This window comes from Lepisosteus platostomus, chromosome 13 (genome assembly GCF_059453375.1).
Source record: "Lepisosteus platostomus isolate fLepPlt1 chromosome 13, fLepPlt1.hap1, whole genome shotgun sequence".
Lineage (NCBI taxonomy): Eukaryota > Metazoa > Chordata > Actinopteri > Semionotiformes > Lepisosteidae > Lepisosteus > Lepisosteus platostomus.
In genome coordinates, this window is record NC_142623.1 from 27843459 (window position 1) to 27870324 (window position 26866).

The following is a 26866-nucleotide window of genomic DNA, read 5'->3' on the forward strand; positions in this document are numbered from 1 at the left end:
CCTTTGTAACTATAGGGTGTTGTGATTTTAATTTTAAATGATCTATAAATTACTTAACTGAACAAGTCTCCTGCTTCAGTGGTCAAAAGAAAATTGTTTCTTGAATTTAGAAATTGATCATTTAAGGACATTAATAAATGTCTAGGATTTAATAAGGATTAATAAAATCTGCTGGTTGTGGGTCTCCATGATTACTGTAAATGCCAGGAATTAAACAAATGAAAGACATCACACATACTCATATTACAGCCATGTTTCATTGTTTTCTGCTTTTCTCATTTTGTCTCCCAAATCCCTTTCAAAGATTAACAGAAGCATAAAGAAAGACTTTCTTGCTGCAGCACTGGAATGTGTTTAAACAGATACTTTAAAAAAGGGTATCCTGGGAATGTGACCAATTTTGTCGGCAGCTTTATTTTGAAATGCCATGGTATATCCTTATTTCTTTTAAAACGATACTTAGTTTCTATGATTTGGAGAGATAACCACTAAGAATAAAGACTGAATGTTTCAGATATTCAGAAAGATTTCTTTTAAAACGATACTTAGTTTCTATGATTTGGAGAGATAACCACTAAGAATAAAGACTGAATGTTTCAGATATTCAGAAAGCATATTTCAAACCGTGGTTAACAGAGATAGAGATAAAGTGCTATTGATACAAAAAAAGGTTTGCCGTCTTAAAACCTCAGAGTTAAATGACTTTATAATTTCAGCAGGTATAAAACACAATTTCAAAAAAACACTAAATGGTGACTTCTACAATAAGCTTTTAAAAACAAAAGAAAACTTCTTGAAGACAATGACTGTTTAACATTTATGGACAATTGTAACATGGAGTGCATGGAAACTTATCACCCCAAATAAGAACAGGACAACAGCATTATCGAACTGGAAAAAAGGCACATGCTTTGCACACTGTGCAGACTCAGACCAGTTCAACTTTAGAGTTGGGATAAACGGCTACAACATCATATCCCTCTGGAGGCTGTACTCTGGCCTTGGCGTGGGTCTCACAGTAAAGATGGTCCTCAATGAAAAAATACCCCCGCTGCTTCAGATTTAATCCACAGTCATCACACATGAAGCACTCTGGGTGGTACAACTTGTCCCTTGCTTTCACTATTGTCCCCCTGCACATTGAAAAAGATAATTTAGTCTACATCAGTGACTATTTTGACACCGTGTACACTGCATTACAGTCTTCCTACTTGGGAACTAGTGATGACTGAAATAGTACATAGTATAGACTTGTATACTCTCTTTACTAATAAATAGGTACTGGTTACTTTCTGAACATATTTCAGAACATGGGAAAATTGTACGTAAAGTACGATAAACGTAGAGGACGTATTAAATAACTGATCCATACATTTTCGAACAACTTCAGGGTCACACTGGAGCCAGTGCCTATCCTGACAAGCAATGGAGACAAGGCAGGGTAAATCCTGGAAGGGACGCCACCTGGGCCAATTTTTCCAGTTAACCTACCAGTATGTCTTTGGACTGTGGGAGGAAACCCATGTGAACACAGGGAGGAACATACAAATTCCATGTAGATACACCCCAGGTCTGGAATTGAACCCAGGGCCCCAGAGCTGCGAGACAGCAATGGCGGCCACTGTGCTACCGTGCCACCCATATTAAATCAGAGCTTGCAGAAATAGGTTAAACAGAATCAGAGGACTAAGTTAAAATATTCATCCGTGTTAAGACCCTCAGTGCATGCAGAGTAAGCGTAGGAAAGCTTGCACTCTGTGATGTGCCTTGGACTTACACTATGCCATTCCCGCAACGGGTGCACTCGGGAAGCTGAAAGCCAGGTAAGGGCGACCCCAGTTTTGGAACGGGAGATCTGACAGGAGATTTCACACTTTTGACTGCAGGTCTTTCAGCTGGAAAAAGATTTTGCAGAATGCATATACAGTAGGGTGAAGGTTTTTACATTGAAACAAAAGCAGAAGAATTAAAAATACTGTAGGTTTAGTGTACTGTATACTGCACATTCATGTAAACCTGGAAGGGACGCCAGTCCATTGTAAGGCAGACACACAGACACAAATCCACACATTGTTACACCCGGCCAACTGCATATAACCAATTACTTAATTAGCCCCCGTCTGTTTGATCTGCCAACCTCCTGTGATCACTAGAACATTCCCACCCCTCACTGCAGTCCTAAGCTCTGTTCAGGAAGGAAATAAACATGCCTTGAAAAGTTGAAAACCTTTTTCAACTTTACAAAATCTGTGGGTATTCTTCCAACAGCGAGGAATTGTGAGAGCTAAACCTATTTAAGCTTTTTGGCCTTATATTCTGTAGAATGTTAATATATAAAGTTGGAACTTAAATGGTCACCCAAATATTTTAAATGCAATTTTCCTGCGAAACTAGGCCACACTCATACGAAAAGGTTTAGACCGGTTTTCACACACCACAGTGAGATTTTTCAATGTCACATGCTTCAGCTGCATCCTGTGCCCTGCTGGCCATTTAAGCCAAGTTGCTTTGCCCATGCCAAAATATATTTTTTTTAATTCACATGTTAAATTTGGCATCTGTGCCAAGACTGGCACAGCATGAACACATTCATTAGGAAAAAAATGTAGCTGTTGGCAGTCAAAACATTCCACATTACCGAAAAAAATATCACCACAGAAGTGTTAAAATCCCACTTTCCCAGAATAAGGGTCTGTCAGGGAGCCAGACCAAAGCTATAAACCCCGTACCTCCACAAGTCATATAAAACTGTAGAAAATATGAGCAGTACTGCTTTCCACCTGCTTTCAGGTGGTATTTTTTATCCTAACATTTTAAGTAAACAGAAACTGTATGTAAAGGAAGTTTTTTTTATTTTTTCAATCACTACTGGCTAAAAAATCTGAACAAAACTGAAATAACTCAGAACCAGAAGGGTGATTTACTTTTATTTGCAATAAAACACTGCTTTGATTTCAGTTCCCTGGATTATAGGGTATAAGTCAACTATCACATTTTACAATAAACTCAACTTAACCTGAATAGTTCTCCAAATGTTGGAATTCTTGGAGAGGTATGCTTTAACACCCAAATGCGCAAGACAGGGCAAATGGTCTTTATAATCTCTTATAACACACACAAGGTTTTCCCCCACTCTTTAACTTGAATTGCCTTTGAACTAGGGCTTCATGACATGTGCCTCCTCTGTCCAACACATTTGGGTTTGTCAAATGTTATTTGGATGTTATTTTGTGGGAAAATAAGTTGTGGTTTGACAATGGAAACACTGCCAATGTTTAAGGGAGTTTTAGACTTTCATTAAGGGATTTATATTAGAAATCTGAGATTGTCTTTTCAAACATTGTTTTTTCTTTCAGAAATACAAAGGAGTATTTACAATAAGGTTTTAAACGTTTGTTTTTTGTTCTCTTATTTACTATTGTTTTGCCATAGGCAACAGTTTGCTTTTTAGAGCAATGTTATTTATGTCACACTTTGCTTTTGATTACAGAAGGAAAAACTTGTTGCTACTGTCTCTTGCTGTTGCATTTTACTGTAATTTCTTAATGTAAATAAATTGCAAACATATGAACAGAGGATATATTCATTTGAAAGAAGAAAAATGGGCTTCAAGAATTTCTTATTTTACCTAAAGTTGGATTTTAAACAGAAACGATAACAAAATGTGGGAATAAAATTGAATTTCCTTACCACTATCCTCGGCTTGCAGAATCCCTTGCAGGTATCGGAAAGAGCCAGATTGCTTGGGTTCTGCAGAAGGCTCTTCATAATCTTGAAGCATCTTATAGACTTCAGACTGAGTATCAAACCCATTTTTGCTACTTGGTGAATGGATTTGTGGTTCAGGGCTGAAATGTGAGAGATAATATTTCAATACAAAAAAGTAATAATACTGTAAGTATACAATTAATTGCCACATTTGTTTTTTTTAATTTGATTTCTTCCCTTTGCATTATAAAACATATAATTGTCCATAAATATAATTTCTATTTGCTGTTGAGTAGAATTAATTTTGGTAATGGTATTGATAATACTGTATTGGTAATGAAAAGCTGCCCAGAGTTTAAAAGGGAAGTCAACGATGACCAAAAGTACAGTTTTTAATCTTGCACAGGAACATCCATGGATTAGATATTTCCCAATAAACCCAAAAGTTAAAAAGCGTGCAAGCTCTGAACACGTTTAGTCTGAGTGTGTGGCCGAGTTCATACAAGGTCTTAAATCTGAAAAAAAAAACAGTTACTACTGTATACATGACAAGTTGCAACAAAGTATATGACATGGTATCTTCAAGACATGACATACCTGTTAGAGGAACCTAGACGGAGATTAGTCATTTGCTTGGGTAAAGTGGCTTCTGTGTTGTTGTTATTGTACAGTCCAACTGGATTATTATACTGCAAGGCTGACTTTGAATTGCCATTATTCAATGGAACATCAGTAACATACTGGGCGGGTCTTCTGTTATATCCACTTCCAATGGGTCGGAAACCCTAAAAAAGAAAACCAATCACCAAAAATTTAATACGCTTTTTAGTAATCGTTTTTTCTAAAAAAGACGCTCACTTTTCACAGGTACTGAAAATCCCTGAATGAGATTAGAAACCATATCAGTTACAAACAACATTAATTCATTTTCAATGATAAATCCTTTGTATTCACATTCTTTCCAAATTCTACTTCATAAACCACAGACCACATTGCACTTCTTACTTTTCAGACACTTCTAAAACTACAAATGTCACTCTGAGAACTCCTTTGACAAGATATAGTATTTTGAGCACATAGGAATGAATAAAACTTTCAGATGGGAATTTACAGTTGTAACGTCATTTTTTAAATGCACTTTATCTTAAAGCTTATGTCTGAAGGGAGTCTGGATTATTACTCATAAATGATGTTTGCTGGACTGCTCAGGAAACAGCTCTTCACAGGACAGAGCTGTTCCCCACACCAGTCAGCAGATGTGACCCTGCTCTGCCCTCTACAGACCACCAACAGAGAGTGAGAGAGTAAATCACAGCTTGGAGGGACCCGATGACTCCTACAATTACCTGAGGTAATCTTTGAAAATAAGTTCCTTTCAAAATTGCAGGCCACAGCACAAAGTATTTTTCTGGTAGTATGGAGACTTCATAATGTGAGAGAGTTAATCTATATTAAAAGTTCTTCCATTTCTAGTTTTGTGGTATTTGTTACGACAAAAAAAACAGCCTAAAATATAGCACCACATTACAGTTTCTTCTCATATAAATGTTCATGTTGTGACAAGTTATCATTTTCTTTACCTGTTTTATTTCTCTAGAAGAAAGATGTGTGGATATGTGCCAATTAGAGACAAAAGTGCCAAAGTAGAGAGCACAGCACTCCATATTTTTACTTAAGGGATATCTGCTATTAGGACACTGGACAACATTGTTTTAAAAAGCTTTCAGAAATACAATTAGAGGACAATACAACAATTAAACATACAAAGTCAATTTACACTTTGAATTTTTAAAGCACTCAAGTTCAGTTTGTTTTGGTTGCCAGTCAACCCATAATGTGTGGAATTCTGGGATTTGCTTCCATGCTGGCATTGAATTGTATACTTTTTATTTATGTTCCTGTGCATTTGAACAGTTCCTTCTACATTAATTAAACATAGCAAATGGACAGACATCATTTTAATCTAATTTACGCTGCTAAAGCCTTTAAACAAATATTTTTCTGCATATAGATATTTGTCTGAGGTAGATGGCAGATTTATTAGTCGCACATCTGGTACACAGTTTAGAGAAAGGCCTGTGTGTTGACAATCTGTGACTTTTTTTTGTTCATGATATATATAGGCCAAGATCATTTTCATTATACATCTGTAAAGTCAGGGTATTTACTTAAATTGATTTATTTCCTACACGTGAGGTTTTGACAGTGCATTAAAACACCAGATGCACTGCAGACTCAGACCAACTCTTGGTATCACTACTTAATATTGATAAAATCCCTGCATGCATTTTCTTCCACAAGACAGTGTAAATCATATGACATTCACAGAAAGACTGAACCTTTGAATCACTTGGCAACCTTATCTTGTTATTTAGTAGGCAGGTTAAAGCTATGTTACTAGGATTTTGCTGTTGGCTTACAGATACTACACCTGCCTGACACTGTTTGCTTGGGACTAGAATTGCCATAGTAATAAATTATGACGCAACACACTAAAATGGTCATACATTAATGATGGAAATAAACATGTGTCATTGTTTTTGAAAAGTAAGAATCCAGTGACAGTATTCTAAACTTAGCATTCTAAAACTATATTTCCATCAAAAACCACTGAGAACAGAAAGGAAGAGAAAGGTTATTTTAAACAGTCAGTGAACTTTAAAACAGTCCAAACATCTCACACCTTGATGTTCTCTTTTTTGTCTTATAATTTCCAGAAAAAAAGTTCTAGAAAGACGTGGTTTTCATTGAGCAGCGTACATCAGTGGTGATGGTAATGTATTTTTTTTCTTCTTCATATTTCGGTCAAACTCAAACCGTCTGTTTCTTTAAGTTGCCAGAATTCACTGACTTGTTTGACAACAGCAGCCAAGCATGACACCCATTTACGGATGACTGCTTACAGTGAATGCAAGTTCACTTTACGAACAACAGGATCACCCAACAGCCACTTAATTCTACAGATACCCTTCTGAAGCCCCAGTGCTACTGAATAAATCAACTTTCAAAACTAGATTTTAATCGTATGTGCCTGAGAGGGATTTCACGTTTAGATCCATTTCCTCTGCAAATATTGAGCTAGCAGCCTTTTACTTTATTTCCATTGTTAATTGTATTCATATGCCTTCCCAGTTCTGCAGTCCCTTATCTGTCTATGGTGCTTAGTAATCCTTAAACTTTTGGAGAATAAAGTTTTTCACATGATGCTTTGCATTAGGAACCAAACACAAGAAGCCCTTTATTGTTGGATTTCAAATTGTGTGCTCAGCATGAGGTAGTTATCACTGGGGAGAGACCAGAATGGCATGCAATTGCTCCTTTTGCTCCATAATAAATAATATATATAGAATCTCGTTTACAGGGAATTCACTCCATGGCTACCAACTACTTAATGAAAGAGTAATAAATAAATAAAAATTCAAAGTGGCATAACCATGCTACACTGAATTGGATATCCTCATAATATTGTGTGAATGAAGCATTCACAACATTCACAAATAATCAAATTGAAAAACAAACAGCACACAGTAGAACTGAGGTTTTATTACTTAGCCTACAAAATGTACCTGGTTTATGGCATACATATTTGTAATAAAGTTGTACACACACACTATAAAACTTAGCATGGTAAAGAACAGAAACATTAAAATGTTTTGCATTTACTTTTTCTTTCTACAATGTCTTATGAAAATATCTTCATTGTTGTTTGTATGACAATCTGCAAATATTTTGCGTCCAAATGAAATTTTAACCTGTGTAAAAGGACTTTAGTCTTAGGAATAATGGTCTTGAGGTTTTAAAAGTATTCCAAATTCTTAGAACTGAAGAATCCAAAATCAAAATAATGAAAAAGCTTACGACAGAGGAGCTTCATGATATTATATCTTTAGCATGCGTATAAAGGATAGAGGGCTGACTACTCCAATATTTGCTTATTTCGGCCTTTTTTGGCAAACTAGTGGGAAAGATTTTGGCATTTTGTGTACTGCAACAATGTGACAATAAAAAAACATAGCATAATAATATACCAACGATTTATTGCAGTTGTAAAAAGCAAACAACTTCGGCAAAGAAGAAAAGCCCCAAACAAATGTCAGGAAATTCTGCTGGGCTAAAACAGAAATAAGTAAAGGTTAGTTTATAAGTCTTGTGAATACATTTGAATGTTTATGTCGGCTTGCACAGGTGTCCAAATTCTGACATACTTCTTAAAGTGAAAGACCATCATTACGAAAAGAGAAAGGGAACACAATATGATAATTCTGGAAAAAAGTGCTTACAACACAAAACATGAGAAAAGCAAGCTTATGAATAGATAGCCTTAAATCAAAACACATAACATCAGAAATGAAAAAGGAGACAAATATAATAATCTACAAATTAAGAAATCAAGCAGGACTTAATGAAAATACCTTCTACTCATGAAGCAAATGTTGTCTTGTGCTGGATGTTTGCAGTCTCAGGTATTTGAACTACAATATTTTCATTAGTAAGTTATGTGTGACCTAACTGTCAAAGCTGACCAATGCCTTCTGAAAGAATTCTGTCTGTTTTAACAGCATGGTAGTGAATCTTTAGAATATGACTGTAATGGCATGTGATGTCTGGACTGAACCAGGTGAATAACTGTACCTAGATTCAGGGGCAGACATTGTAGAATGCAGCTTTTGTATACAAAGCATCATACAGTACTGTATACAGTATATGATTGCAAAGCTATACAGTAGGTATAGGAACAAATTGCATGTGGTTGATATACGTTGTGGCTATCTGTGGTGAAAATTCCGATATTTATGATATCTCCTCTGACCTATGCAGTTAATGTCACCAATAGATTTATAATGTCATCACCTTAAAAAAACAAACAGAGTAACAGTGACGATTAGCACAAACATTCATTAAAAGGCTATGAATAAATGCCTCATTCACTTTTTTGTACTTACTTTTTTTCCCATATTGAAATATTTTAATTGCAGCGGTTGTGTAAAACAGAATGAAATTTACAAGTGGTTGTCGTCACATAAAACTGTGGCACAGGGATTGAAATGAATGGAAAGCCAACAATTGAAAAAAGCTTTATTTCAGTCTAGGTTTACCAAGCTTTGGCTGAGGTGTAACTTTAATTGAAAGAATTTGCAAAAGGAACAGTTAAGAATTGAAATCCAAAAACTTTATATTAAACTTTCTATCAGCTCTGAACGAAAATGCCCAAAGAGACAAGAGCCTATTTTAGGTGGAGCACATTAAGGAAACACCTCATTGCTTCCATGTGTCAATTCCTGTTGTGTTGGTAGATCATATCCACCTACTTACTTAAAATTTCCAACAAAATGAGCGGTAGGGCGTTGTTTTTACATTGTGATTAATATGATGTGAAAATGATTAAAGCTAGAAAGCAGTGTTTTATTCTTATCAACACTGCATCTTGTAACACACCAGTGTGGAAAATGCATTTCCTTGGATGGAAGTCAAATTCATTAATTTCATTTTGCCTTCTCACTGGATTGCAGTAATATTTCAATGTACCACTCTCCTTGGTTTTCTCATAATGAAAAGTCCCTGTTACAACTTTTCCCTTTTTAAAGTAGTCAACTCAACCTACTACTGATACATATGCAACTTGAATGCTAAACTTTCTTTTAGGGCTATATTTGTATCCATTATTCTAGTTTTTTCCCAACAGCATTTTAATCAAAATATGATGTTTCTTACTGCCAAGGTCACTCTACTGCTGAGACAGTGAAACATAATGTTCCCCAAACCCAAATTTCTTGAAAACATATCCACTTATTTCCACAGTTTCAAGTTTTTCCCCATGTGTAGCAATTATCATACCAAACTCACAATGAGTTTCTTATCCCAGTGTGTAGTAGTTTAGCAATTTAATTTCTTTAACAATGGATCAGATTCAATTTTTTTCTGATGTCACATTCTGTCCACTGCAAGGAAAAAAGCTGTAATGAAGAAGATAGAGATTCTTGTCTAAAACATTTAACAAAAATACATTTAATTAGATGAACCTTTGTCATGCTTATTTTTCACTTACAGTGGCTATTGCAGAATTTTAATAGAATAGTGCATTGCTCAAATTCATCAGACTTTCATTATACAAAAGTCTGTGTCTCATTATAGATATTTGCTCTCCATCTAGCTGTTGATATAAACCACATGTCATGAAGAAAACATTTTCATCTCTTATTTTCATTTATAGAATACAAAGTATGAAAATGGCCTTCAGGCAGGTCTCTCCTCTCTTGTGTGGGTGGTAGCTGTTAGGCAAAACCAGGTTTTAGATTAAAAACACCTGCAAAAGTACAGAGGAATGGGAAATGTACGATCCTCTTTTTTGATTTACTAATTACCGTGTTTTTTTTTCTTTTTTAAAGGAAATTATCAAAATGTCAAAAGGATTTTCAGAAACAAAATACTGTCATAAGGACAAAAAAGTGTTTTAAACACCACACATTTTCATTCAAAGTCTATGAAGTTATACTCTCTCTCTTAGATGAAAAATAAACAAATTATAGTCAGAGTGCAAATGCTCCACCACAAATAGTCATTGGAACTGTATTATCTTTATTCTGTTCTCAAAGCAATGAAAGTTAAAGAAAGTCAGATAAATTAATAAAGTTTCTAGATTTAAGTTCTCAAAGATTTGTATATGAATGTTTAAGAGGGTAATACTATTCAAGGCAATGTTATGTATATTTTACTATTTTGTGTATTTAACAGTGATTAATTTCCAGTTTTGATTTGTTTAAAGACACTTTAAACTTTAAATCCATTTTAGGAAAAATAATTCTCCACGGTTTTAAATACCTTTGCTAAAAGCCTGTGAAATCAGAGTCTCTGAAAAAATGTGAACATCTGTAAGAGTAGTATGCAGTAAAAGAAATGTGGTATTAACTTTTTTCCTCAAAAGGAATGATGGAAAGAGCCAAGATACATCACATAAATCTGAAGTACTTACACTTTTACAGCTTAACTGTGTCATAAGCATAATAGATATCGGTCTGAAAACAGGTAAAAGGAAGAGTGTACCTTTCATTTGAGTATTAGATGATATATTACTGCATTTCCAAAGCAGGATAATGTAAACCATGCCTAATATGTCTTATCTGATATGAAAGGACAATTTTGTGCTTATGGCGTGATGGTCCAGGATGTGATTTACCCATTTAACAAGGTCCATCTCACAATTAATAAATCTTAGTCATAGGGTTTTTTTTCAAAATGGATCTCTCTAAATGGGATATGTTCCCATCTTAAAAAAAACTAATTTGTACTGTAAGTATTTGATCACAACAATGCTGTAATGAACTCCCACCATCCATTATCAGAAGTTATGCCTTATTGCTGATGAGGGTAACCTGGAGCCCGTGCTGCAAGCACAGGGCTCAGGGCAGAAGTATATCCTGCATGAGATGTCTATCCAAGCCAAACAGGACAATTCTGACACAGCAGTGAAATTACATTTGAACACTGGGAGAACATGCAAACTCCACACAGAAGATGTTCGAGGCCACACTCAAAATCAGCACCCAGAGCAGCATTATTAATTGCCAATCCACCATACTGACCCATAAGAAACTCCTAACTGCACATTCTAAGATATAGCGCATACTGTATCACATGCTCTTTAGTTTCCAATCTCTCCATCTACTGATATTCTCTGTAGGTAAGGATCTTACTGTATAACAGCTTTGGAATGTGTGCCAGGCCATTGCTGCTTCTCCTTAATATATTAATGCCTTTTTGTGACTTTTTCATATTGGTTTACTTACATATGATTCTTATTTACACTAGTTTTCTTTTCTGCTTAGTTGCTACTAACATCCTAACTTGCAATTATATAAACAATAGCTGTGGAACAGGCATCTCCAAACACATTGAGAGGAAGTGTCCAGGACAAATTCATTAGTGTTTCACAGAGATCTGAAAAACTAATCAGTGGAGATTATAGACTTAACCTGGCATGCTACCAACATATAAATAAAGCTGCATATCATTTTAATCAAATACTCAAAATACTCCTCAAAATAATCTCAACAACAGTATTGTTAAGTGTCATAAAATGTGTTTTGTCTGAAAATGTCATATACATGGCACTGAGACAACACTGAGAACAAGAATCTTAATGTATTATATGTTTGATATAGTTATACCTTTTTTTCTTGTTCGTTCTTGAAAACAAACAAATTAAATTGTTGAGTTTGAGTTCTTGATTTCCTTGCATATTAGTTATTATTCTGCATACCTGTGGTTCAGCCTCCAAATTGACCTTAAAAGGATTCGTCTTGCCATCTTCTGTAACAGTTGGAGACCAGATCTTTGTCTCAGATCTGTAAAAACCACATCAAACAACAGATGATCAATTAAGAAACAAATTTCAAACCACAAAGTTAATTCTAACTTTTTTGCTAACCAGATAATCATCATGTATTTAAGGGATCTTATCGTATACCTCGGGCATCTTGCTTTTGTTACTGTACTTGCACTTACAGTAGATTGATATTCGGTATGCTAAATTACTTTTCCAGTAAAAAATGACTTCTGAGTGATCTTCTCAGAGCAAAGGAAATGAGGAGAGCTCTACTGGCTCAGCACTCTAATGCATTTGCAAAGAGGCAAAAAGGCTTGTAATATTCTACTTCAATTTGATAAATTTACAAGGTATCCAATTTAAAAACGTCAAAAATAGTGCCTGTATCCTGGCGCACCAGTTTAATGCGATATCTGGAGAAGGGTTTGTCTGAATACACTTTCTGCAAATATATTTAATTAAGATTAGTTAAATACCAAAACAATATTCAAATGTCCTTGAACTTTTTGTATCATTTAGAATAACAACAACATTTATTTCTTCAAAGTTGTAAAGAATGTGAAAATGTTCAATAAAGGAGCCCTTCATGCTAAATGTTTTTGCAGCGCTGATCCAGTCTTCTCCAAAAACCTGAAATGGTTTCTTTGAGTTAAAGACTGAAGGTCTAACTGTTCATTGATAGGAAAACTGCTTCATTGTCCTTTCTTCCCTGAAGTTTCTATATACTGTACAGTAGTAAGAGTCTGCAAAGTAACTAGGAGTAACCAGGAGTGTTGAAAATAAATTAAACAAAAAAGGAAACGTGCCCTCAGCCAATAGGTTTCTCTGTTACAGACTGAAAGCACCTTTCATTTAAATGCAAGCTAAACCTTGTAGCCATAATTCAAACAGAAAATGTGTCCTTTTTCCATCTCTCTAGATTAGTTCTGACAGTGATTGTATAAAACAAATATTTAGGAAAATTCAAAACTGTCAATTAGTAACCAAGCCTTAACGGAAGTGAAAATGACTTTACTCCTGTACAAGCTGTCATTAACAGCTGTGTAAAGAAGAGAAGGATGCCTGCCTGCAGTTTAAATTAAACCAATTAAAAGTTTGGAATGTATACAGTAGATTACAGTAGACATGAAAGCTGAAACGATATCCTTTAGATAATATAAAAGTAATAAAAAAATACTAACAACAGTAAAGCTTTTAGTGAGCCATCATTTTGTGTGACCTATACACAATATATTATGAGATCGTTTAAGATACCACAAAGATTTGTAAGTACTTCTGGAATTTTCCAAGAGCTTGAATGAAAACAGTGTGGGTAACATTTTAATATCCCTGAGAGATATGCTAACTGCAAGAGTTTGCCAAGTTGCCCAAATATACTACATATACTCATGCCTCCAGATTTAAACAGGTTTTATTTTTGTGACATCATTTTATCCAAGTAGCCATATTCACAGATTAATAGAGAGCTTCATTGGAACAAAGACGTATTCTGCAGAACATCTGCTGAAGTTGAAGAACGTACACCTACACAGTAGCAAGCCTGAGGATTCAGACTAACAAAGAGGTTTCTGTAATCACTCCAATGGTGGAAAACTCACAACTAGTTTCAATGAGATCACACAGCTCAGCTGTCGTAATTGCGGCTTGGTGAGGTAATGCCTAAAAAATTGTCAAAGAGGTGTTCATATCAAAAAGATATTAGGCATACATGCAAAATTAACGATCTTCAGACCCAAGCGCAGACACCCAGCCAACTTGACTTTTAAGCTAATTATGACATAATGCATTCCCCAGACATAACTTTGTGGACACGTTTAGGAAAATACATTAGGAGTAAAAACCTCAGTAAAATATAGTCTAGATACTGAAATACTGACAAGTGCTTTTTGTTGAGAATGTCAGTATACAAATTAAATTCAGATTGAAATTCAGATACTGATGAATGTCAATTTAAAAGCTATTACAGAATGTCTTACTACTGTATATCAAACTTATATTTTTACCTATACTGTACCTAACAATACACTATATTTCTATGGAAGCTTTTCAACAAGAACTATGAGATTTGAAAGTACTGTATGCCTTACATCTGAGAAGTATCTGATTATCATCACTGCACTGGGACATTCTAAAGCTTCCATAGAAAGCTACCAGACTTTCCCCCAAATATATCTCTAAACCATTTTCAGTATGACAGCAACCACTTGTAGATATAGAAGACAAATTCTTCTTTCATCAATGTCACTTTTAATCTCAGGTAATAAATTAAAGCCATAAAATTCTGTATATTAGTGTTAAATTGCTGTAAATGAGTTTAATTATCTCAAATGTTTTAGGTTCTATTAAATTCAATTGCTCCATGCACATATTTTCTTATACTACCATTCATTCTTATACTCTGTCAAGAAGAAAATACTCCACATACTTTACAGAGTGCAATTCAAAATCTAAACTATTTAATGCATTTTGCATTATAATAAAATGCTTTAATGGTCACATTTTCCAAAAATTAAACATCAGCACACTAGTTAAATTGCTCCCAAGTTTCCCTTTTTTCTATATTTTAACTAATCTGATATGTTTATGTCAAAACATAAATCAAAGACAGAGCAAGGTCCAACAGTTCTCTAAGCACAGAAACCCCCTTCTACCTCCCCTCCCTTGTCAGAAGTATCCCCGAGAGGAAACAAAAGTGAAAACCTAACGTGCCTCTCCTGTTTGAAAATCCTGTCTGATAATCACTTGAAAGAGGAACACTATTACCATTGCTGAATGAAATATTTGGCCTTTGGGGGCCCTAGACTGTCTGGACATGACTTAGTCATGTTTAGAGTTATGAATTAAAAAACATTCGGCTCTTGACAACAGGTTTTTTTAACACACTATTGTAGTTGATGATTATTTCATGCTCCCACTTGAGAACCTTCCTTCAGAGAGCTCAGTAAAAGAGACACTTTATTAATCTTCTTTTTGTTTATCGTCCATTTAGATGAAACAGAAGAGCCCCCTTTCAGCTCCACTGTAATACAGTATGCAAGACAGCATACAGTACATTCATCAGAGGCCCAGTGCCACTGCTGGACTCATTTTGTAAGCACTTGTTTTTCTAAGCAATTATTCTGCTTTAAAAGGAGTCACTCCCCAGCTGATTGCTCAAGAAGCAGCAATCCTCTGCATTTCAAAGATCAGATCTTTCAGAATCAGTCAATAGAAACCTTCTGTATTGATTATGTGTTCATAGAAACAAACATGGCTTGTTTCAGACTGCCTTCATCTTACTCCCAGTTCTTCATGGCCACTGCTTTCTTAAAAAGCAGAAAAAATTACAGCTGGCATGTCTCATGTGGAAGTGTTACAATAGGTTAATGATATACTGGCACTGCTGAACAGACATGACATATTTCAGGAAGCTCCTAATATAATGCTCTGACTTTTTAGTGAACTTAGCATGAGCCTCTGAGCAACAAATCTTTCTCAGTCAGCCACCCTTTGATCACAAAGCCAGAAATACAGCACACAATTTATGGAATGATTTTACCTCATACTGTAGACGTTAAAGGTATTTCAAGGACTTTTAGATTTGAACAGCTGAATCCAAAAACCCTGCTCCATTACCCATTAAAGCTGAAAACATCTTTCTCCTTTTTTACAGTAATTCCAATAATAATTACGCCATAGTTTTCTCTTAATTGGGACAGAGCACTGTTGCTGACATTTTGAGTTTATGTTTAAAAAAATATTTCCTCTATTTTTCTACAGTGCCTAAAATTGAATTTAAACTTCAATGAATTGAGGGTTACAGACTGCCTGGCCAGCTGTTGAAGAGTCCAGTGCATTTTCTGGATGAAAATGCTAATAAAGATCCCAGTTTTGAGGCAATTAGTCTTAACAATGCTTTTTATTTTATTAGACATTTTGAAAGAAGTTTAGCTCCTCTCGTTTTCTCATGACTCACCGCAAATATGCTCACTTCTCCCAATGTTTCAATATACTTTGGAAGTCTTTTCAGATCGTGTTGTGAATTACATGTTTCTCTTTTCTATTTTAGGATTCTTTCTTTTATATAATTATAACTTGGTCTAGTGCTCATTTTTTCTTTTCTCCTGGCCCTCTGGAAACATGATCCACTGAATGCAACATTCTTTGCTGCAGGAAAGTCTTTTATTAGTTTACTCAAAGTGAAATAGACACCTACTTTTCAAGTATTCTAGAAACAGAGGGAAACAGCCTAGAATCTTGCTTTACAATGTAATGACTATTTGTCTGATGTCGGTTTTCATTCGATAGATTAGAATTTCTTTAGTTTATTCAAATAGTTGTAAAACCTGTAAAGAGTAAAATGAAGTGAATATCCTGAAAAATGACAAAAACGGATATGCTATAAGATTACAATAAGGGAATAAGACTCTAAAGTTGTTCTGCGCTACGCTGACCATATAATTGAAATTACACACACATAGCACACTGAAATCTGGCCCCGTTAAATTCATTCCACTTCCACTTCTATTTTTTTTAAGGAAATACGAGCGCAAAGTACTCTGGCCCTTACTGAACAAGCTAACTTACTTGAGGTATAAGGTATTCATAGCAAAGGCAGCCTTATCTTTGTCTGTATATAAACAATGTTGGTTTAGTACTTATGGCTTGAGTCTTTACAGGAACTTGTGTTACTATACTTTTTTAGTCTTTGTAACTTTAAAAAAAATTCTTAATACTAAAGGCTAGATATACTGTATAATTAAAATTGTTGCATGGGTTACCAAGAAAAATGAGACGAGGGAAAGTGCAAGATCCAAGCAAAACTGAACAATGTAGTCAGTAGATTAATCAATCTTTATTTTGTTCAAAACTATTGCTTGAAAACTTACAAGCTTTTATGTAAATCAATATAACCCAAATAAAACCATTTGCTCTTCATTTGATCAATTTACTTTTCTATTACAGAAACAAGAGATTTCAAGAACCAGCAAAGTGAAGAAGAGTTTAGCAAAGTAAAAATGCTAAATATTTGTATGAAAGCAGAACACCAGATAAAGTTATCAGAATATGAATGTATATCTAAAGAATCTATAACAATCATTTAGGAATTGACATGTTTGACACTTTGTTTTCTTGACAATTGTAAGGTGAAATCTACCTTTCATTCTTTCCAAAAGGAAACTGCTTTAGCTGTTCTTGGACATTCATGGCTATGCATGGGAAAAACACTTTTATCAGAAACTGAAAATTGTTCTGAACCTAGGTACATTTTTGTTAGATAACATATGTCAAGAAAAGACAATGGACTAATGCCAAATGACAATTTTACTGTAAAGACATATTAACTTTATTATGTTTTGTGTCTAGTTTTGTTTTACAGCCTAGTAGAATTTATATGTACTGCTTGGGCAGACTAAAAAAATAATGTCAACTTTCTTTGAGCAACAACTTTTAGGCAAATCTAATCTCTGTCGTAAAATTCCTGAGAGAGACCAGTATTTATAGGGATTTTTACAATATCTATATATTATGCTAAACATTTGTCAGCATATTTCACAACTTACAAGGGAGTACTGAATTATTTCCTTAAATTAATATATATTTTAGTTTTCCAAGATGCTTTAAAGAAGCTTAACTAAGTTTTATGCTTTTGTGTTCAAAGCAAAGCATGAAACTATGAACTATGCAATTAATAAAATTGTAGGGGGAATTAAAGGATATTCAGGATATTACTAATACTTATTAAAATTGCTCATTTTAAATGATCCTTTAAGTATACAGTAAGAGTGAAGGACAAGATGTTGGACATGTAATTGTTCACACAAGAGGATACACTGCTTATCATGTCTGATTGCTTGACATTAAGATCAAACCTTTTCCAATCAGGGTTTGAAGGATCCCAGTGCGTAATATCCAATAAGGTAGCTGGGGGTTTGTTTTAGAGACATACAGCTTAAATATATATAAATACGTTCTGCCTGTGCTCATCCTAAATGTTTCTCCTGTTCCTTCACTTTTGTGATCTCAAGGCCCGCAGAGGTTCGTGTCATCATGTTACACAACAAAGTAAAGTATTCCTGGTCCTAACTAGCTAGGGAGAGCTAGGGACACGCTTGTATACTCTAACAATTCGAGTTTTGAAATGGTCCGAAAAGCCTTTAGATTAATAAAAGCTAAAAATAATGACTTTTTAAAGGAAGAACATTAAATAAAAAAGTAAATAATCAGAATCCAAATTGAAAACTTTTCCCTACTGTAACGCTAAGCGCCAGCTGACTGCTAAGATATATCAGAATATAAAATAAGATATGCATTAATGAAATGAAAAATGCTTATGGTGGTAAAACCATACAGTATCTCTTTGGCTTTATCATCATAATTCAGAAGTTGTGATCATACCCCATTTTTTTGAACTAAATGTCTCATTTCTTTCATCCAATACACATTTGATACAGCTTCAGAGATACTGTAGATGTCCAGTCAATCAAAGATGGTTAAGTAACTCCGTACAGTGATGCTACTCACCGGCTGATAGACAAAACAAGCTGGTCAGTGCAGGCTTTGATCCTGTTCTGGGCCTCCATGTGTGTCATGCTCTCAGTACTGTCTCCATTTATAGCCACGATAGTATCACCAGGGTTAAGCTCTGCCTGTGCAGCTTTACTTCCAGGTGTAATCTACAGCAAAGGAAAAATCAACATTAAGCTTGTGTTAGCCCAAAACAATGGGTATGTAAAAGTACCACAATGCACTCGGTACACTCGCCAATACAGAATGAATCATTTAAGATGAATATTTATTTTTGCAACAGTTGTAATAAAATAGGAAAACTATATGTTGCATACAGACAAAGATCAAGGAGGATCAACAAAACCATAGAAACATTAGTAAAAAAGCAACACTCCCACATTGCAGTAAATGTCTTTGTACGAGCACCCATGTGGTTGAATTAGCCTCAGGTAGCAGGCAAAGAAATTGCAGTTTTCTATAATCTACCACTATCAAACAAGGCATTCATCTCTAGAGAGAGAGTGAGAAAGACTTCAGGCGATGATGAATCATTTAACAACAGTAATAAAACAAAAGGGTCATAGACAAAATAAATTAAACATCAGGACAAATGGGTGACTGTATTAGCCGAATTTTGAGACAATTAAAACTTAAGCAATGTGGAAACCTTTAATTGGGAAATTTGGTGTCATTACCCCTTGAATTGATGTCAGGTGCTTGGCCATGCAGATTTAATGACTACAATGTATCAGTCTGCTATGTAAACAAAAGGATACACTCCACAAACATTCCTCAGGGTATATTACTCTAGGTGTCAAACAGAGACAAAGGTAGGAGATTAACAGTTTGCCATTTCCTCTTATTGTTCTAATCAGTGCCTGGGCACAGTAATTTAATCTCCTTTTTTTGGAAATGTTTGGAAGAGTAACAAAATGCTTAAGGTCAACATATGTATGTGCTTCTCCTTAGAAGTTAATAGAAAAAATATACAAGCCTTTGTTTTGTTTTTTTGCTCATGACATTTTAACTTCAAGTAAATATTTTAAATGTTTTATTCTTCATTTTAAAGCTTACCTTCAGAAGTTTGTTTGTTACCACATGATAGCAATTTCATTTGAACTACGCCTCCAGAGGAGGACATCTGGATGTCACACTACGAACCTTAAATACTGTATAACCATAAATCACCAGAAGCCCTCTGTGCATCTAATATATTTTATATTACAATATTACCCTCAGACTAATCTTTCCAGGTCAGGGATGATTTTGGAAACAGAGGAATGATTTACAAAGTTTCTATATGAAGAAGGGTGGAAGCACAAAAATAAATTTTCCTAATTAATTAAAGTGCTCATTCACAAATTAGATTTGTGATTAGATAAACCAAGTGCTGGTCCACTATGGCCTAAAAAAGTCACTTCAATCCGATTATTCCTTCATCACTGTTTGATTATAGAGATAACTGGAACCCATCATACAAATGGATGACGAAAGATTAATAGTCAAAAATATTCTTCTGACAGAGCAAAATGCATAGTCACTTTATTCCACATCGAGTGTAACCACATGGAGAGGTTAATACAAATAGGCTATGCAAACCTTCTTCAAAATCCTATGCCAGCAATGTTAACTTTTAAAGCTTTTGGAGCTGTTTCATGGAACATAGCATTGGTCTGAAATAACTGCCATGAAGAATTATAGAAATCTGAACTAAAAAAAATACTCTACCAAAACAATTTTTAAAGAATTGTTTTTTTTGTAACCTAAAACAAAAATAGAATACAAATTTTCTTTATGTTTTAAAACCTGGCTTAAACTTATTGAATTTCATTTAATTCCCTAGGAACTTTGCTCTCCAGTGGGATGTGCATTAATTTCAAATGAAAAACACTTGTGGTGATAGGATTTTATATGTGCTTGCCAAGTTTTATTTTCTCTTTATCATTCAGAAAAAACAAATCGACTCATTTTTTTTGCAGTTGTTTTTGCATTGTCTTACAATGCAGTACACGTTTCATATGGCTTTAGATATATGCCTACAGTAATTCAAAAGGACAACTGTTGGGATTGTAGTCGTGTCTTTCCAACCACAGTCCTTAAAGCACCACATTATAATCCAATATGGAATCCCTCTTTTCAAATTTCTAATTTTAACTTTATGATATTACATTAAAATTGTAAAAAGACCCTGGCTGTGGAAATCCTCCTTTATTGTGGGTCATTTGGCAATAACATGTTATGTTTAAGGGTGTGCTGTTATAGCAGAACAAAGCCCACAGCAAGGTCAGGACTTACATGAATAGCCCTTTATGAGTCACTCTTCCGGCCTGCCTACTTAGAAAAAGTATTAAATTATCAATCTGCTCTTAGAAACCTGAAACAATGGTGATCGTAAAACAAGCACGTTTTGTATAAAAATGTTTTCTTTTGCTAATAAAAATGTTCAATGAACATAAATGCTTTATGTTTGTCTTACGAGAATGGGTCAAGAGATCTGTTTCTGTGACAGGGATAGACCAGAATCAGGCTTATTGCTTTACACAACAAACAGTATTTTTTAAATCTTTGGGGAAAATGTATACATTGCTGCATTTTTGATGTACAAAACTTACTTTTCAGTAGATACAGGCTTACACCCAACAACACAGAACGGAAAAGTCAACTAATCTGAACACGCCCCTCTGCCCACAATGAAATAAAATGTGGAGACTACCATGCAGTACAACAAATTAGCTGCTTAACTCAGACTAAAGTCTCCAGAAACAAAAATTGGGAGCCTTATCCCATAGTGGATAGAGGTCCGCAAAGGTAAGCAACAGGAAATTAAATTACATTGAGTCACATAATGGCATACTTCAGTTTTACCAGATCCACAGAACAAGAATGTATTTTTTCTAATTAATTTTGAACCCAGAATCCTAAATCAGTTCTGTTTTTTCAGTTTTAGGTAAAGCTACCCTTAACCTTATCTAACACCACAAAAAAACTCCTTCTCATTTGTGTAACAAATCCTATCTCAGTTTGAGGAAAAATGTTCAAATATTTTAAACTAAGAACAAAATATTAAATTTGCCAGTGCACAGTCATCTCTTTTGTGATCTAACAAAAGTAGCTTCACAATATGGCCAAAAAGAGCTGTGTTTTATAAAAAAAAAAGAATATGACCATTCCACCTTCAAAGTGCATAAATTAAACAAGTTTAACCACTTCTGATTTGTATGGTATCTTTATACAAGTGTACCAAGAACAGTAGTTACTGTAAGTAAACGGCATATTCTAAACAAAGTTAAAAGAATATGCAATATATTGGAGATCGCATTAGCAGTGAGCAAATTAATGAATGTTAAACAGAAAAAGCCGAGTGACTTCTCTTACATCTGTAAAACTGCCTAATCAATGCAATTTGTGTAATGGAACAATAATGTTCTGCATATCGTATCAGTTATACAATATCTAGTTAATTATTGCCAGGTTCTGCAAGGAATGAAAAACAAGAATATTCAAGAAGGTCTGGCTGCCTGAAAATGGAGTTTGTGACAGTGGTTGCTGAATGCTACAGAATAAGCTGTGTCCAGCCATTTGTAAAATGTGGTCATAATGGGTCAGAGGGTTTTGTTGTGCCATCAAGGCAGGTATAAAGAAAGACCAGCTTTTCATTGGCCTTTCTGTCTGTGTGGCTCAAAACAAAATCACGTTTTCTAATTGTTATTGTATGAATTTGCTTTCAGGTTTAGGAGTTTAAAAATCCTTGTTCTGTTTTGTACTATGCAGAATTCAACATTGTAAACACAAACTTCAAGGCCATATACTGCTAGTAAAGTAAGCAATGCAAACCCAATAGTTAAAAATGGTCTTAAATAGAATATAATCTTGTGAGCAATTGTTTGCTCTAAAGGGTTATTATGAACTATCAGTTATAAGGTTATTAAGAATGATCAGAACTATCAGATAACGAAAGGGTTATTAGGAACTAAAACTTAAATAAGAGTATTCATTTCATGTGCAGTACTATAAATAACTTCAACAACCTTTTTGAGGTTGTTGACTTTTGAGGTATATAAACATTTTATTGAAAGTCTCATTTAGATTCTGTCTCCTGTTGCAACCATGGAAAAGTAAAAGTATTGAGCCATCTTAAATATTTTATCATGGTTTTAAGAACAGAAAAACTTTAATCTCAAATATGAATGGTTATATTTTGCTCAGAAATACAAATCCAAATAGAAGCATAAACAACAAACTGTAAGACCAATACAAAGTTGTGAATCACTGATGCCAACAATATTAAATGCATCACAGCAAGGTAATAAACATACTGCAGAGACTTTTTTGCCATTAATGTCTGGTTTGTAAATTTATTACGCAGTCACATATGTTTCCAAAATAAGGCACTTCAGTTCTTCCATGGATATGAAAAGAAAACAGTACAGGACACAGTGGCCATAAAAAGAATGGTCACTGATTTCAAAATGTCTCTTTCAGGTCACACAGATCCCTGGAATGCATAACCACATGAGGCTCAAAGAGAATAAATTCTGACAAAAGGTTAGCAGACCCCTTCACTTCAAAATGAGCAGCAAGGCTAATAAATTACTAGACAGAAGAAAGGGGTAGAGAAAAACAGACACTGAAAAAGGTAGCAGTAAGGAATTCACTGTGGAAAGCTAGCAAAAAATGTCATTTGAAGGAACAAAGAATGAAATAATGAATCTTTCGTCTTCTGTTCAGATTCAAATCTGAACTTTTTCAAATGCCTGTAATCAAGAGTCCCTCTCCTCTGGCTTTGTTCAATATCTGCACTCTTTCCAGGATTAATTAACCTGGTCAGTTCCAACAAAGACTGAAATTTAACCTGGAAGAGGAGGAATTTTTCAGCATAGGAAATTCCCATAGAGGCATTCCCTTTCTTGCTAATATGCATGTACATCACTTTTTCATCACAGCCTGCATTTTTCAATTATACTATGAATAACCATACATAATATCTAAATTCAGAGTTACATACACATGCAGTAAAGGTTTACTAATTGAAAATAATTTCAGTTCAATTTTAAAAGGTATTGAAATGGATTGTTTTTATATTTACAGTAGATCTGGCCTGAGAATTTTCAATTTAATTACTCTCCGGTAGTCCTTGCCCCAGAGCTGAACATTAAGTTAAAGAATTCCTCATTCAGAAAGATCTGGCCATGACTGTGCACAGCTTTTACATTATTTTCTGGAAATAAAAAACAGTTTCTTGTGTGTTTGTATCCATTTGTCAATAGCAAGTGCACAGTATACATAAAACTTAAAATACACAGCTCTGACACTTTAGCAATTTAGCTGAACTATAGTATACTGCTTGCAAACCATGTGATAATCTTATTGTTCCCACATTCAAGAAGGTTACACTTTATGTTTTAACTTCATAGTTACACTTTTCCACATTATCTCTGCAACATGTTTTAACAATTAGGACTGTGGTCCAACTTGTCCTTATTTCATTATTAACTACCCCACCCTTGTATATGCAATTTGGTTATTTGCTCTCGTCTGTGAACTGCAGTAGACTTCACAATTAGCACCTACACTACACCATGATTTGAGTCAGTACTGAATTTTACAATTTTAAAGTGCAGGATCAGTTAGTGTTTTAGAACTTTTAGTCTGAGAAGAATGCTTTCCAACATGATGTCTAGCTTTTCCCCTGTGTAATATCATTAAACTAAGAAATCTGGAAAATATTTTAAATGTTTCAATATTTAAACATGTCAGTTATTCAATGGAATAATCCAAGGCTTCCTTTTTGCAGTAAAGCTTAGAAAGCATCCCATAAAACGATACAGGACACTTGGCACACAAGGTACACAAGGAATGCATTGAAGATATGATACAGCTAACCAGACAATTAAGATTTTTGGGAACTGCAGTTTTCCATATGCACTATGAAGGGTAAACATTAAGAGTATTACTGTATATCCAAGTCTTAGGAATTTAATTCTCCATTGCTTTTCTTGGGGTTTAATTGCCTAGTTGTATATACAGAAAACCCAGAGTGTTTAATTGTTACATGCATTAAACCTTCTAAAGGTTTTTAAATGTAGAATTTAAATATACCCTTCATCATTTAGAAGACAGCTCGCTGATCTCCCTGGCATTTTGGTCCAGATTGTGGTTTGACAGGAATAACGTGCTGGAATTGGTACATTCTCTTTACCCCCAAAACATATCATGCTTTACTATTTTTCTGAAGATGAACTGAAAAATCAATTTGATTTTTACACATATTTAAATAATTTTGGTGAAAACAGAATAAATAAGATGAATAAGAAGCAAATAAGATGAATATGATAACATCTTTTCCAGATGCAATCATTTCCTTTATAGGAGACATACTGTACTTAAGAAGATTAAAATTTACTACAGTATACCATGACAATAAGCCACAGGAGATCATTATATTTTCTATGAAAGAAGGAGCTGCTGGTTGAATAATACGCTTTTATTAATGTTATGAGGAGTTATCATTAAAATAGTTTATAGTATTCATATTAAATCTCTTCATACAACCAGATAATTGTTCAGGGTTCAGAACACATAAATTCCATACTGAGTCTACATTCCCTTATAGTTTTTAATTTTGCATAGTTGTCCTGAGATTGACTATATATGAAAATAACCCATTAATGTTTAAATAGATGCTTCAATGGGAAAATTGTAATTACATATTAGTACCTGTAAGCAAAATATCATTAACGGAAATCCTACATTTCCAAAATACAGTATTGCTAAAATTCTTTTGTACGTTGGAATCAAACTTACTTGTCTATTTACAAAACAATCCTGAGACATTTTTATCCTTTCTACATATTAAGTAAACTGGCGGAGCCAGATGTTCAAAATGAATATGAAAAGACGAAACACACGTAGGGACACTTTGATTACAACATTACAGCTCGTTGATTCCTTTAGTACTGCAGCAACGTCTGTATTAAGCCTATGCGCTAGAAACTGTTGTGACAGCACCTGCAAGCTTTCTTCTCAGCAGTAATCTTCGACGACAGCTTTCAACTCAGCGTAATAAAATGTCAGCACCCTGAACATTTTCATCTGAATCTCCCGTGTTTATTATACTATCAACTCATCTACGGCTCCCCATATACAGTAGTACGGATGTTAAAATATTGTAACACTGCATATTAAACCCAAGTATGTGTACCTATTGTTGAGGGGATTTTACAGTTTGTACAAGACATGTAGTTATTACTTTCTATAGTACACAGCGGATACTCGGGTGAAATTCATATTGGGAAGACATGTAACAGATTATAATAGGCGAAGTTTGTACTTTCTCTGGCAGCTAAAGACCAGACCAGATAAAATAATAATAATAATAACTGTCCTAACGTCACTTATCACGTAACCCCGTTAAAATAATTGCAAACCAAATGTGTTAAAAACAGATGACCAGTTTTCTTACTTATAACAATAAACCTATTTAACAAAGCAGACTTAATTTCTGGTCTTTTCATAGCATAGCAAGTCTTAAATGCTAGAAAAATGTGACCAAATGAAAGCTATAAAAAATTAAAGCACCTGCATAAAAGTATTTGTGAATATAACTAGAGAAAACAAATGCTGCATAAATAATTTTGCATTCTTTCCAGTTGGGCATTCGTAAGATAAACGTCGTTCACAGTATCACCGTTAGGGAGCACTGAGCGAAAAGGATTTTTTTAACAACTGTGCTGCATATACTGTAATCAATGTAACAGAAGTATGGAAAACCTGTAGACTTCTTCAGTTGTTAGTTACAGGCGTCGTCAAGTAATATTGTATATTATTTAATAAAATAAATTATTATTTTAAATGCCTTCCACTTAATACAGTACTGGTACTCCAACTCGAATGTTCCACTCTCAAATGTTAGCAAAGTGAGTCCAATAAACATGTGTTAATTAGCAATGATCAATTCAGACTAAATCCCAATGAAGGTCACACAATACCATCGATACCATCACTCAGCATTATATTTCAACTTCCAAAACTGACACAAAGTGCCACATGCCTCGTCTCTGAGAACTACAGAAAGAATTATTAGATTCAAGACAAAAAGATTAACGCATTACATACCCTTGAAATAGTTAAAGGTGTACTAAAATCCCTTCCACCTACAAGCCTGAAACCCCATGGCGAGGGTCCGATTAGAGTTACAGTCTGAGGCATATCTGCGCTTCAGAAGGATCCACGAAGTCAGAACTGAGGGGTTTAAAAATAGGTCCTTAGCCTGGTAGCTTCTAGGCAACAGTCTAACAGTTCCCTCTTCACTTGCTGCAAACTTTAAATAATAAAAACCCTCCTGAC

General features: G+C 34.5%; 1 protein-coding gene across 1 annotated transcript; it reads right to left on the reverse strand.

Annotated features, from left to right (window-relative positions):
* Positions 1-549: 549 nt before the first annotated feature.
* Positions 550-26866, reverse strand: pdlim4 (PDZ and LIM domain 4). The gene is made up of 7 exons (XM_088603956.1): positions 26636-26866; positions 18536-18687; positions 11966-12050; positions 4306-4493; positions 3691-3848; positions 1778-1895; positions 550-1133 (listed from the first exon to the last, which is right to left on the reverse strand). Exons 1-7 carry the CDS (start codon positions 26726-26728, stop codon positions 929-931), a joined length of 999 nt encoding a protein of 332 aa, XP_088460082.1. The 5' UTR covers positions 26729-26866; the 3' UTR covers positions 550-928.

What these genes read in the sequence shown, in the direction of transcription:
- pdlim4 (XM_088603956.1), bottom strand. Translation starts at nt 26,728, where the DNA reads ATGCCTCAGACTGTAACTCTAATCGGACCCTCGCCATGGGGTTTCAGG. An exon ending in CGTCTAGGTTCCTCTAACAG is followed by an intron (nt 3,849 to 4,305) that starts GTATGTCATGTC and finishes CTCACATTTCAG; the next exon opens with CCCTGAACCACAAATCCATT. An exon ending in TCTGCAAGCCGAGGATAGTG is followed by an intron (nt 1,896 to 3,690) that starts GTAAGGAAATTC and finishes ATCTTTTTCCAG; the next exon opens with CTGAAAGACCTGCAGTCAAA.